This window comes from Zalophus californianus, chromosome 2, assembly GCF_009762305.2.
Source record: "Zalophus californianus isolate mZalCal1 chromosome 2, mZalCal1.pri.v2, whole genome shotgun sequence".
NCBI classification, from domain to species: Eukaryota; Metazoa; Chordata; class Mammalia; order Carnivora; family Otariidae; genus Zalophus; species Zalophus californianus.
This window is the reverse complement of record NC_045596.1, coordinates 2,217,325-2,231,212: the sequence shown is the minus strand read 5'-3', so window position 1 is coordinate 2,231,212 and position 13,888 is coordinate 2,217,325. Positions and strand designations below refer to the sequence as shown.

General features: G+C 49.2%; 1 protein-coding gene across 4 annotated transcripts in view; it reads right to left on the bottom strand.

Annotated features, from left to right (window-relative positions):
• The window catches only part of HTT (huntingtin), a 136,443-nt gene that overhangs the window by 20,919 nt on the left and 101,636 nt on the right, over positions 1 to 13,888 (bottom strand). For all 4 annotated transcript variants that reach the window (XR_003520794.2, XM_027598953.2, XM_027598952.2 and 1 more), the window contains 11 exons: positions 13,160 to 13,298; positions 11,485 to 11,664; positions 11,171 to 11,347; positions 10,802 to 10,878; positions 9,443 to 9,581; positions 8,307 to 8,429; positions 6,457 to 6,670; positions 5,924 to 6,069; positions 4,265 to 4,442; positions 3,279 to 3,374; positions 504 to 691 (listed from right to left, as the gene is read on the bottom strand). Coding sequence is in view for 3 of the 4 variants with exons in the window: in XM_027598953.2 (XP_027454754.1) it covers positions 504 to 691; positions 3,279 to 3,374; positions 4,265 to 4,442; positions 5,924 to 6,069; positions 6,457 to 6,670; positions 8,307 to 8,429; positions 9,443 to 9,581; positions 10,802 to 10,878; positions 11,171 to 11,347; positions 11,485 to 11,664; positions 13,160 to 13,298 (1,657 nt within the window). In the remaining variant the exon portion in view is untranslated. The remainder of the gene's footprint in view (positions 1 to 503; positions 692 to 3,278; positions 3,375 to 4,264; positions 4,443 to 5,923; positions 6,070 to 6,456; positions 6,671 to 8,306; positions 8,430 to 9,442; positions 9,582 to 10,801; positions 10,879 to 11,170; positions 11,348 to 11,484; positions 11,665 to 13,159; positions 13,299 to 13,888) is intronic.

The following is a 13,888-nucleotide window of genomic DNA, read 5'->3' as shown; positions in this document are numbered from 1 at the left end:
CGACCCTCAACCCACTCACACTAAGCCCTTCCTGTTACCTGAGACAAGCATCCTGACGAATGCTGACTTGAAATTGATTCCGAGGACAATCTGGAATCCGGAGTTTCAAAAGTGGTCATGCCCAGACAGCTGAGCAGTATCAGACGGTGCCTGATTTTTACATACCCCAGGGGCACAACTTCCAGTCTATCATTGAACAAGGGAGCTGACTTACTTTCTAATCACATCCAACATCGAGTACCGACTACTGGGAGACGAAATCTTACTTCTGGATGTAGTGCCTCACCCCGTGTGGGAAAACCCAGCGCTTCTACCAATGACTGCTGTCACGCCCGAGGAGACCAGAGAGGTGCCAGGACCACACACCACGCAAGGCTCTAGCCACCAAGGGGAGGCACCTGAGCAGTCAGCTCCCGCTCTCACCCTCAGGAGCCCCCAGCTAGGGGATGGCCTGCACATCTCATTTATTTTGGGTTTTCTACCAAGGAAATGACCAGACTTACCAGGGGGGGGACACGCGTGTAGCTGTTGACGAGGGGTAAGCGAGCCAGGCTGATGATGATGTTCCTGAGCACTGACGTGAGAAACGCTGGGGTGTTGCTATTCCTTTTATGCCCCAAGGCCAACACTGATGGCAAAGACTCCACCATTTCTGCCACCATCCCACAGGCTGCAGTGATATATGCCGGGTCTAAAAACAAACACCGGGGTTCAGAGGGCTGTTCTATCGAAACACATCGCAAACCCACCACCTCTGCTCCTGAACTTCCCACCCCTGCAGAAGGCACAAGCCTGCAACCAGTCGCTCAAGCCACAAACGCAGAGCCCCCTAGACACCCAGGCAGTACTGAGGGCCTGCAGATTTTATCTCCTTCCAACCTATCGAAATCGGCAATCCTCTCCATGCTGGCCAGGACTGTGGTCTTGAACCTGTCTCCCGCTCCCGGTCCCAGCCCTCCTGCCCACCCTGCACTATGTGGCCAGCACACACTGGTGAACACGTAGGAGTAGTCGCGCTCCAGCTTTCCCTGGTTCTCCCAGGACCCTGTGTTCTCTGTGCCGGCGTGCACAGAACCAGGTTGTCAATCTCTGGCTCACTGTTTCCCGAGATCAGGGGTTCTCCCGGGCTGCTGGTGGGATTCTGACGGGGTGCCAAGTCTCCCCTAGAACTCCTGAAGCAGAATGCTGAGGACAACCCCACACACAGCCTTAGGTAAGAGCCATAGTACGTCAAGGGAAGGGACCGCTTTGCATTCACGTTGAGTCTGCCATGCAGTATGTGCCAGAACATTATTTGTTGAGTTGACAAACGTTCTGGGTTGTGCATGAATATAACCCATGTTTCATGAGATTTGACAGGCTAAGCAACTTCCTCATATGGAGAGTGGATTCTTACTGGGCTTACGGAGTCAAGCCCCAAGCTGAGAGAAAGGAAGCTACCTTTAATAATACTGTCTTTTTAAGTAAACTCTGTGCCCAGGGCTCAAACTTCTGACCCCAAGACTTAAGAATCACATGCTGTACCGACTGAGCCAGCCAGGCGCCCCTAATGGGCAATCTTTAAGGGTTATCATCCTATCCAGGTCATAAAAAGAGCGATCTTCTTCCTCTGGCCAGGATGAAATTAACTGGCCTATACTGGGCCACGAGGAATAAGCACAATCAACATAAACTACATACACTCCAGCCTGTGGGCCTGTCTGCTCTGACGCGACCCCTTGAAATGCCAGGATTATTTTCAGAGGAATGGAAATTCAAATTATGATTCCAACTACGGGAATGTTTACTGAGCACTTATAACAAGACTGGCACTTGCTCTGGGTGCTCTAATTTATGTAATCCTCATACCAACCCGAGGTCAACGCCATCCGTATCTCCACTGCAGAGGCACCGGATAGTAACTTGCCAAGGCCACTCGGCTAGAACATGGCCAAGCAGGGAGGTGAGTGTTTGCATAGCCGTCACAGATCAATGAGAAGTCATGAAACCACAAACTAAGGGCTGACAGAACCAGGGAGCTTCAAGGTAAGCACCTGGAGAGGAGCCTGGCTGTGCCATACAATGCACTGTTCCTGGACAGGGTTACACCATTACAGAACCTTAAACAGGCGACTGGAAGAAAAATCACCATGCTGACTACGAATGACAGGAAAAGGCCATCCTCACCTGGCTGGCTGGTACACATGCTGGCAAAAGGACAGAGCATGTACGTGCTCAGAAAGAGGCACGTTTCCTAAGCCACCAGAGCATAGCTAAGACTCGGGATTCCGAGATAGAGCATTCCATGAAAGAGGCAGCCAAGAACCGCCAGGGGCATGTACTTCCGCTCTCTGTGGACGGGCTGCAGGCGGGTACTCCAGCCGCACCCTCTGGGTGAAGACGCCTGGAGGCCCGCAGGGATAAGCAGTCACTCAGCCAAGAGCTTTATCCCCAACCTGCCTCTCCACACTGCCAGCAAAAGACCTGAATCAGGAGAGAACATGCACAGCCATGGTGCACGTCTTAAGTCTAAACGAGGCTTAAGTGGATGGGGTGTGGATGTTTTTTCTGCAGGAAGAGTAGTAACTTCCATTTAAAAATCCAACAAAACAGATGACTCAGGTTACCTAACATTCATGTGGGTATGTATGCTAACTTCAAGTCCCTCAGTATGTCCACGTAGTCGCTCATCACGGGATAAACGTTCGTCCACAAGCACTTACGACAGCAAGCACACAGAGTGGGAGCGCAGTCCTGCCCCGGGAGCTCAGGGAGCTGAGTCTAGGTGAGAGGCCTAGAGCAGGAAGCACTAGGGTGGAGGAGCAGCTGTGACAAGAGGGGCGTCGGGAGGGCTCCCCGGGAGTGTGACGCCCCAGCCGAGTTTGGTGGGCCAAAGAAAGCCAGATGAATAGAGCCAGCGTGCTCGCAGGGGAGACAGCACACGCGAGGTGACGTACTCAAATTGCTCTCAAATCTGGAGATAAGCAACAGAATGTAGCTAAATTAAGTAAGCTTTCAAGTGTCCACACTGACCCTTTTAAAAGTCTCTTTTATGAATGAATTTCAAGCCCTCAGAAAAACCGGGTAAGAAAGAACGGATCTTGGAGGATCTGCCTTCGGCTCAGGTCATGATCTCAGGTTTCTGGAATTGAGCCTCACAGCGGGCTCCCTGCTCAGCAGAGAGCCTGCTTCTCCCTCTCCCACTCCTCCTGCCCACTTATGTGCTCTCTCTCGCTCACTCTCTCTCAAATAAATAAATAAAATCTTAAAAAAAAAAAAAAACGGATCTTGAGACTTACTTTGTGTGTTTGAATCTACTTCATCCTCTCTGGAAGCCTTTGGGGTGTTCATCCTTCTTTCTGGACTAAGAAGCTGATCCCCAGGCTGCACCACAACTAAAAATCAAAACAGAATAAACAATTTCCAAACACTTTTACTATTCCTTTTTATTCAAATTTTCACATTTATGCAAACATTTTAAGGTGAAAGACTAAGTCAAATGAGGTGTAGATTTCCCATAGTCAATTTTAGACAGTACCAGACTTAGGCATCAGTCTCTGGGCTAGTCTGAAATGCACGGGACTTGACTTCTTTGCTGATATTTCCACGTCTGTCCACTGCCTACTGTTTGCCATGTCTTGCCCTGAAGGTTTTTATCAGACAGCTCGTGATTCATTACTGCTAAAAGCATCACTGCAATCCCCAAGAAGTCTCGCTTTGAAAAATTACTCCCTAGATCTTCGTTTTCAAGCTGACTACAAATGCACAGATGAAAACAATTTAAACAATCAAACTTCAAAACACCCTCTAACATGTAAACTATAATGTCCAATTTTTGAGAAATTTTGGCTAATGACCCTTGTTAAGGACACTGTCCCTTGAAAAGAATAAGTCACTTTTATTTTATAATATATTAATATTATAATGCATTATAGAAACAAGCATTTTGACTATAACAGAAAACAATCTTTTTAATGTAATCTTATTAAATCTTATGGTCATTTGGGATTAAAAGCATGAGACAGTCAAGTAGGACCAGAGATCAAAGGGACATAAAATTAAGAGTATTTTTTATGAAAGCTGGAACTCCAAAATCTAAACAAAATGACTACAAAAGCAAATTCAAATCCAATTCTAGTGCCGAATCCAAGGCACTGGAGATGAACACAAGGCCCATATTTTATCCACCGAGTCACCCCCGGTTCCTCGCTCAGCACCTGGTAAACAGAGTTGACTGCCGGTCCCAGTGATAAAGGACAGAAATGTGTCGTGGTCATGGACTCACCAGCTTCCAGGACGAAGCGGACACAGTGAATGAGAGAGCAGGCATGGGTCACCATCTCTGGGGAGGACAGCACACTCCAGAGGCTGGGCAGCTGCAGGGCCAGGCAACAGCAGTCCAGGCCGGCCTGCAGGTCCAGACTCAGCGGGATCTGCTCATGGATCAAATGCCACGCCAGGGCCTAGAGGGGAGGGTCGGCGTGACAGGAGGCTCAGGCCTGCTTCCTTCCTGTCTCCGAGCTGCCGGGGAAGCAAACCACCTCCAGCTCTCCGGGAATTGTCCCAAGAGTGAGGAGCCGGCAGGTCCCGACTATGATTCGAGGGATGGGACCCCGTCGCCCACTCCCTTACATTGCAGCCTGACCACCCACTCCCAAGGGTGCCTGGGCTCGCTTCTCTGCCAGAACGGCCACCTGATCTCACTGCTTCTCCTTTCTGCAGCACCGTGGGCTCCTCTAGAAATCGTTCCCTGGCCACACGGCCTCCAGGTCAGGCTCCTCCTTGGGCCTCCCAGGGTGCACGCAGAACCTGCCTCGGTCATAGTCAAAGGCTGAATCTGAGAGCATGGGGCCTGGAGACGGCCAGGCTTGGGTTCAGATGCCAATGGGCTACTTCGTAGTGGGTGAAACCCGGACAAGCCAGACAAACATCTCCAAGCCCTGCCTTCCTCGTCTGTGAAATGAGAGTAACAGAACCCACCCCGCCCCGCAGACAGCAGGCAAGGGACTCCGCACGGGAACCATCCGCGAGCCTACCAGCCTGCACACTGCACGGAGACCTGCAGGACAGGTGTGAGCAGCCATCTGACTTGGCCCGGCTCCAGCAGGTACCTGTTCGTCCCGTGCCCTCCTGACACCTACCTCTCTCCCTGCTGGTAGGCTGGAGCTGATGCTGAGTCAGCCGTGTCCTGCTCAGGCTGACAAAAACAGCTCAGGCTCTGGCTGCAAGGATGTAGGCTAGACTATTTGCCAGAAGTTGTATGGAAAGCCCATGCACCCACAATGTGTACACATGTTGGGGGTGATTATAAGTGTTAACACAGAGTGTTTAATTTCCCATGGCTGAAACATCCAGGTTTTCACTCTATTTAAAGCATAATAATTTTCCCAGACTATTTTCTTTATCTAAAATTAGGATATACTCTACATTTGCAGTGCTTCCTTTTCCTTAGAGAAAACATATTTAATGGATGTCTGTCCTGAAATCAAAGGCATCTTAGAGTCAAGGAAAGAGATCCACACATAAGCACAGGACTCCCTCCCCTGTTTGAGAGATCCCTCAAAGGTTTCTGCTCATCTCTCCAGTCATCCCTGCTTCTCCCCTGCCCCGCCTCCTCCCTGCCAGATGCTCCTCTAAGACCCATGCCCTCGCCCCAGACACGTGCGGGGGAGACGCCATGGTGGGAGCCCAGGTCCTAGGCCAGCTGGGAAGCAGGGACAGGAAGTGCTATGTGGCCAACGTCACAAGGCACCTGTGAGGAACCCGTGCGGTCAGGGGTGTGAATGTGCTCAGCAGAGTAGGGGATGGATGTGGTGCTTGACCACCCATCGTTACTGTCCTGGTGAGGAGAGGAGGAAGCCCAACTGCACAACCCCTGGGTTTCCTATTTCTCCAGTGACAGTCCCTTGGCACAGAAACACTGGCTTCCTGAGCTGCCTCTTACCTCGAGGGTCATGACCACAAATTTCACAGTGTCCCTCTCCTTCTCAGGAGGGAGGTGCAAATGGCTGGGCAGTTTGGAGAACAGCAGCAGGTACTGGGCTAGGGCCCGGGCCAGAGTGGTCAAGGACCGGTACAACACAGCATCCCCTGAAACACAAGACTACGGGTGAATGCAACTCTAGCAGGGCTTCATGGGGCCTCTGAAAGGCAGCGAGCCCATTCTCTGAGAATCTAAAGGCACCTTCAGCTCAGAAGCACATTTGCACACACACCTAACTGTGCACGTGACTCGGGACACGCCTCCCTCTGAGGTCTACCCTAGTGTTCCTCCAGGGCAAGGCTGAGGAACGGCAAAGGGGCAAACATGCCAAAAGACATCCAGAGCTAGGGTCCCTGGCACCGTCTCTCGGTCATCTCTGCACATGCTTTCGGTTTATTAGGTCAACAGCATTTATTGTATCTTTACTCAGTGCAAAGCACGATATTGGCTCTGCAGCATTTTTTAAAAATAAAAGGAGTTTTAATTTTAACTACCAAATAGATCATTCAACTTGTTCCAGTAGGCGGTGGGCTCCACAGGCAGGAACGGCTGGAGAACGCGGTGGGTGGCAGGGAGCTGCCGGACCAGGCCGCTCACACGGTCCAGAGTGGCCAGGCGGGCTGCCTCAAAAAGGGGGCTCCTCTGGCCTCCAGAGATTTCGCGCACACCCAGGCCCAAGCATGGGGCGAGCAGGCTTAAGTTGAATTCCTGAATCAGGACGTTAAAGGTTGGACAACAATTACACACTTTTCAACCAGGCAAGAGAAACACAACAGAAAAAAGGATAATGCAAACGTTTCTGAGAAAGCACAGATGAGTAAACTATTAACAATATATTTTAAAGAATATTCTACTTTCCAAAATAAATACCATATGCTCCATGAAGTGTATTTCTGGTCTCTTTGGGGTACTTTAGTATTAAAGATTTTAAATTTTTTATGCATTCAGATTTGTTTGAAATAAAAAATTGAACATACGTAATTTTTAACTGATAAAAATATACAGCACCCAAGAAATCTGGTGAAACACCAAAATTCACAAACTTTGAGAAAGTTATGTTCAAAGGCAGCTGAATTAAATCAAAGTGGCCACAGCTGTGGGTGAAAAGCAGCATTCCTGTGACAGTGTATCAATATGTACTGGGTTTTACCAACTTTTAAAAAACCACTGAAGGATTTTTGGGGGCCAATTTTCAGGTAGAATATTTATCTGAATTCAGGTAACATTCAGAAAAGCATATGTCATCATCAGTAACCAAAACCGAACCTTTCTGCTACAGCCAGAACCTTTAAAGCTATTAAAAGTCCAACTACTGAATTTGGAAAATTCGATAAATAGATCATTAAGCAAATTTATCATTCAGCAAATTAGCTTTCACTGAATGGAGCTTAAAATGATTTCAGCAAGCTGATTTTGAGCCAATTCTGTTTTTTCAATGTAGCTCCCACTGTCAAACTGATGAAGAATCAGTACTTGGGAGCATACTGCTGTGTGGCCTCGGCCCCGAGTCCCTTCATCCACGCCTGGCCCATCCTTTTCTGCCCCCACCCCCCACCAAGGCCCCTGCTGCTCCTCATTCCCATGTGGTACGTATCGAGGCAGCATTAAAACACCTGGAGGTTTAGTCAGCTGATGGTCCCAGGATGTCTGAGAAGGAACCTGATAAGGCTGTGGCTGGTACGACCAGAGGGTCCAGTCCCCACAGGACCTGCCCAGGAGCCTCCCAGCATGCATGCCTGCACAACATCAAGGGTGGGGACTGGGACCTCATGACATCTAGTAGGGGCAGGGGTAGGAGAACGCCTAACTACACATCATGGACTATTACATACAACACATGTAACAGGGAGCAGACCTCACTCTATGAAGCAGGGGTATGGGGACCTCACTATAAGTAGTGGGGGCAGGAGGACCTCACCACATAAAACAAGGGGAGGGGTCTTATTAAAGATCAATTTCCAGAATACCATTTGGGTCCATTAAACCATCTACCATGACAACATTTTTTTTTTTTTAATACTTTTCCTCATGGCCATGAGGACACGCAGTGAGAACAGACTGCAATCTAAGAGAACCTCTTTTCTTCAAATGCATGGAAAGTCGAATTAGACACAATTTACCTCCTTTCGGATTCTAATGTAGCTGAAATAACATCCTGTCCCATCTGGATTACAGTTTTCCCACGTCCTGCCCCATCTAGACTACAGTCTCCCATGCTCCATCCTGTCTGGATTACAGGTTCTACCATTAAGGCAGGAAAGTGAGTGGCCCATGTCCTAAGTTGGTCACATGATGATAAAACAAGTCACGCATCCTGCCAGCACCCCTCTGCTCTCCGCCGTACCGAGTTCATCATGAATGCACTCATGTCACTGGGAGGAATCCGATTCACCAGTTCTGCCCCTTCCAGCAGCGCAGAATCCGACCTAGTCCAGCACTGGGATTTGACTAGACGTAGGTACCAGTCCTGGGAAGAAGAAAAAGGTAGAGAACCCAATGAAATTGGGCATGGCTTTTAAGGGGCTTCAACTCTACTAAACGTGTGTTGTTCTTTGCCCACTGCCCCTCACATCCCGTGGCCCCAGATTAAAGGACAAGTGGCCTCCTGGGGCTTATGAATGCAGCTTCCGTGAAATTGGATCTAGCTGGGTTCTAGCTGGGTTCTAGCTGCCCATGTGGCTGCTCACCAAACCACAGGCCTTTTCCGTAGGAACTGCTTCAAAGGCTGTGTCTTTGACTTGCTGTTCCCACTGGGACAGGCTCTGCTTCTCCCCTCCCCTGGTGAGGGGAGAAGTGTCCTAATTCAGCTCTCTGGCCCTCTGCTCTGTGCCCTTGCCCTCTGTCCGCCCCTCGCCTGGCACTGCTCCCAACATCTTCCACTGGGGTGTCTGCAGCGCTCCTCTCTCTCCAAGGCCGGGGCAGCAGAGGGCTGAGCTCTGCCATTCTGTGCCCCGGTGATGGGTTTTCAAAATCCAAGCTCATGTCTACACTGACCTCCCTCCAGGAAAGCAGAGTACCAAGGATCTGCGATCTGCCAAGGCCCCAACGGTCCCTAGCTCTGAGGTGTGAGTAGCAAGGGTCGTGACCGTGTACCAGGGTCCTTGGGATGGTGCAGTCAACACAGGAGGTCAGCGGGTTTAAAGAGAGGCAGACGGGCCAAGCAGGCGAGCACGACTGCCTATGCAGGCTACGGTCACTGCTCCCTTTACTTTCCCCTCTCCCGATGCCATGAGTGTCCCAAGTCAGCATTTCCTTTCCCACCCCACACTTCCTGCTCATGACCTGGACTGGGCCTCAGGCGTCCTGTCAGTGATGAAACCCTGCCCACTGCTGGTGAGGAACGGCAGGCTGGGAGCCCCTGGGCCACGCCAGGTGCCAGGACATCCTGTTGCCTGAGCTGCCCCACCGCACGTTCCAGATTTGCCGAAGATGTAAAAGAGTGGGCCCCACGTGCCACAGGCATACGTGCTGGACACGTACTTTGTCTGGAATCACGGTCTCCAGTGCGAGGGGCCCATCCCCGTCCAGCGGGTGGGACGTGACTGGAGGAGAAGGGCCACGTGAGCCGGGTGCGGTGGCGAGACGAAGCCTGTCCAGCAGGGAGTAGAGCCTCTGGTGTCTGGAATCCGACCACACGTGGGGTTAGAGCAGTCTCCCAGGTTAGGAAGTGACAGTGGCCTCTTAAAGCGATATGCAACGTGCTTGACACTTTCTCTTCAGAGCTGCCTCAACAACACTCAGAGAAGGCATGATGCAAATTCAGGCTCTAGCTCATTTTTAATAACCACAGTTCACGCCCCACAAATGTTTTGCAGACATTTCATTTATACTCAAACATTATAACAGGCAATACATGGTTTAACAGCTAATAAAAGCATTCTTTACAAATGCAAAATAGATCTATTCTAAGTGCACAAAATCTCCCATTGATTCTCCTAACACGATACAATTTATACCAATTTATGTTCACTTCATAGAGGAAGCACCTCATCTGGCACAAGATATTTATAATCTTCTTCATCTGCTCTGAATACTAAGTCTAGAGTCAAAAAAAAAAATAGTTTGACCTTCTACCATCTGCTATGAGAGCAACAACTTCATAATGCAAATCACAACATAACTGGGCCCAGCAAACTGAAAAATCATGCAAACCACGTGCTGCCTACTGGGTTAGGCGCCTACCCAAATAAGGACACCAGCAACAAGCTACAGTGCGATGATTCTACTCTGTTCTCTCTCTCTCTCTCATATGTGCGCACGCACACACACATCTTCCCCCATGTGGAGGGAAAAAGGTGAAAATTAATGGTAAAATGTATTTTATTTACTTGTGGAAACAGATAATAGACGTCATAATTTCTGATAAAGGCTTCTAAAAGATTATGCAGCAGAATGAGGTGACAAATACTAGAAAGAAATCACATTTTAACAAGATGCAGATATAATTTTTGCACGCCCAGAACTAGGTAACGTCTTTCAGATTTGCCCAGTCTTACGCAGCAGCTAGGCTACATGCTTTGATTTGGCTAAGATCAAGCTGATAACTTGCATTCTCCTGTGTCACAGGTGGGTGGACAAGGGCAATCTGGACACGTACGGGCCTCAACCAGCCAACAGGATGCAGGCATGTCCCTATTACTACGGTACAGGTGGTGCTGTCACTTCATCTCACTTTTTATAAAGTGAGAGCACATTTTGTTTAATTTAGGAAGGCTTTCTATTAGGGCTTTTCCACAGTGAGCTCATCTACAGAGCACATCAATCTCTCATCCCGAGCTCGTTCCCGTACAAATCTAAGTCTTTCTATCCAAAGCAAGGAACGCCTGGTCGTAGCATTACCTGTGAGCCAGGCCGCTGCTCTGAAGGTATTCCTGGATCCTGCTGAGCTCCTCCACTGGCAGCTGAGCCGTGCTGCTCTGAAGTAGACAACAGCACATCAGCAAGTGTGTAACATGGAACGAATCAAAACCACCTTGCACTCGTTTAGGAGGGAAAGAGTGACATGTACATTTTATTGTAGCAAAGGCAGAGAAGAACGTACAGGAAGCGCTCATATCAGGCACACAAGGAATGACCAACTCATACATCTTATAAATGTTTCTCGCAGTGGCATGTGAAGAATATGCCTGTGGAAGAAAAAACCAGGCAACTGTTTTGCCTGCCCTGCTAAGTTCTCAGTAAAAATTACAATCAGTGTTTTTCTAGTACCTGTAAATTTGCAGCCAGAAGCATTTCCACCCGGCGACAGGCTAGAGTGTCAACCATGCGAGCCAGCACACGGAACGGAGTGCACAAAAGCTTGTCCACATACAGTGTTAACACGGCGCCCGACTGGCTGAGGTGGATCCCTTCTAAGCACTGAAGCGTCTTCTTCAGGGTGGTAGGCTGGCGACGGGCAGAAGGAAAGCAATGAGAGTACAGGTTTGGCCAACTGGAAGTCAGCAGTTTACCAATTCCAATAGTACATTTTTAAGGTGGAAAAAAACCTCTGACTGGCCACAGGTGGCACCAGGGAGACTTACGGTTGAAAGGTTTTCACAACGAGACTGAATCGCCTGGATGAAGAGGCCACTGGCAGCGGAGTTCCGATGAACAGCACTGATAAAATCCTGCACGGGGGGCTCGTGGGACAGATTGATCAGGTCCTGGATGTGATTCACAATGAGCCACGTTAGGTGCTCTGAATCGTGTAGGTTCTGACACTGAGGAGAAAGAGTGACAGACTCATTCGCAAGTCGACAAGGACAGAACAGACGTGATGCCATAGAAAAGGCCAGAGGTAGGAAGGGGAAGACAAATTCCAAATTATAATCCTAACTGAAACTATCTAGTGTTTGACCACCAATAATCATCAGGGTCGGAACTCACTTCACAGGATCCCTCACCTTCAACCCTACACTGTAGCCAAAGCTGCTAGAGAATAGATCCCGCCTGCCAGGAAAATGTGATGCTCCAGCACAGCTCCCAGGGACACTGGCCAACAGCCAGAGGAGGAGCAGAGCAAGGCCCAGGGTGCCTGCCAAGGACCAGTGTCCCCCGGGCAGCGAAATGGCAGGGGCAGCACTGCCCTGCCCTCAGGTGACAGGACCCCCCCTGTGAAGCGAGAGCAGATGACACACAGCAGACCCTGCTCTGTCCAGGCTTTGGTCTGGCCTACCAAGAGTGCTCCCCAATTCTCCTTCACCAGTCCTGTGACAGGTCAATGGAGAAAATGGGTTCCCTGTAACTGCCACAGTTTTGACAGAATTCCTGAATCCAAAATATGAATAGATTCCACTAATCAAATGGATATTAAAGAGGGAAATTTAAGATTTATAAGGAAATAGATATCCATCTTTGAATATGTGTGTTGCCTTTTCATCTAACTCATAATCCTTCTAGGCAGAAATTGTAAAATGAAATCAATTCTTTGACATCTGGTTAATGATTAATGTTTTCCATGTGGAATAATTTGATAGTACTAACTTATAAAATATTTTTCTTAATTTCCGTGAAAGACAGCATTATACAATTATACTAAATCATTTCTCAAAAGTAGAACAAGATAGAAAAACTATTTCAACATAAAGCATGTAAATCAAAAAATGAGTATCAATAAAAAACAGCAACATAAAATCTGTATGATAACAACCAGTTGCTTGAAGGACTCCCCTTCCTTTCCCAACTGAGAACATCACACACTTTGCTGTGTGAAAATAGTATGAATATGGTGCCATGTTTGTGCCAAAGAAACGCACGTGTTGTTATCAGTAGAGAAAAAGCACCAAATCCCAGCCAAAACGCCGCAACAGGTTTTCTGAGTAATGCAATTACAAGGAGACTGTATTTTCTTCTCTTTATTGGTTTTTGTCAATTTTCTGTGTTAAACATGGGATGCTAGTTTTATGGTCAAAAACTACAAAAGTTATTTTTTTAAATGGATGACATTCCAACAAGTCATTTAAAATGCAACAGTGGACACCAACGCCCTCTGCACAGATGGTAAACAGCATTTAAATCAGAACTCCACTCCAAGTCACGCTCGCCCAGGAGGCGACAGCTGAGTGAAGCCTTCTGCAGACAGCCCTCCACGTCCGTGAGCGGCCGGAGCAGGATGGAACGCTCACTACAGCCCTGTGCCAATGGCAGCAGGAGGTCGGTCTACAGAGCATCACGCACACCGGTGCCCTCCGGCCCCCCTGCCCCGCCAGGACTTACGACATAATCGCAGAAGAGAATGAGCGCTCCCCTTCGCACTATTTCTCTGTTGCACACCCCAAGCCTGCAGGCTGCATCAGGGTCCTCCTCTCCAGGCACCTGGGGGCTGAGTGACTTCGTACTGGACAGACTGCGTCTCCTGGAGGGAGCAAGAGACGCACTGACAACATTCCCAGGCCAAGAGCGAGCTTATCTCCAAAGCTGAAGACAACTAGAAGCTCAGTTCCTGGGCTAGAGCAGACGGACTGCACTGCGGCAACAGGTATGTGACTCACACTCTCAGCAACCTACCTCTGAGCTGGGGCAAAGCAAGTATGGGCATCAGAAGAACACAGAGATCTCACCGGCAAACAGTCAAATGCTCGACTTAAGGCAGAATCTGCCATGAAGCCGCACCTTTGATCGGCACTCAGGCACCGGGCTCTCACCAACTGCGCCGGAAAACACAGCAACTGCATTCAGGATTCCCAGTGTGGGTTTGCAGAACGCTGCCCACCGCCGGGGAAAGCCTGTATGCAGTCAGATTTCACTGCACCATTGCTGGAGAAATGTTGCCACCCTCACCTGCCCCCTGGTATGTGCTGCCACGAAAGCCCTGTCTGAAAGTATGGCTGCAAAACTCATTCCCGGCTCGTGAAGGTTCCTTCACTTCTCAGTCGACGGGTTACACCCTCGGGGACCCTTGAAGCGGTCACAAGTCCTCCAACAGGTGTCGCCACACCTGTGAAC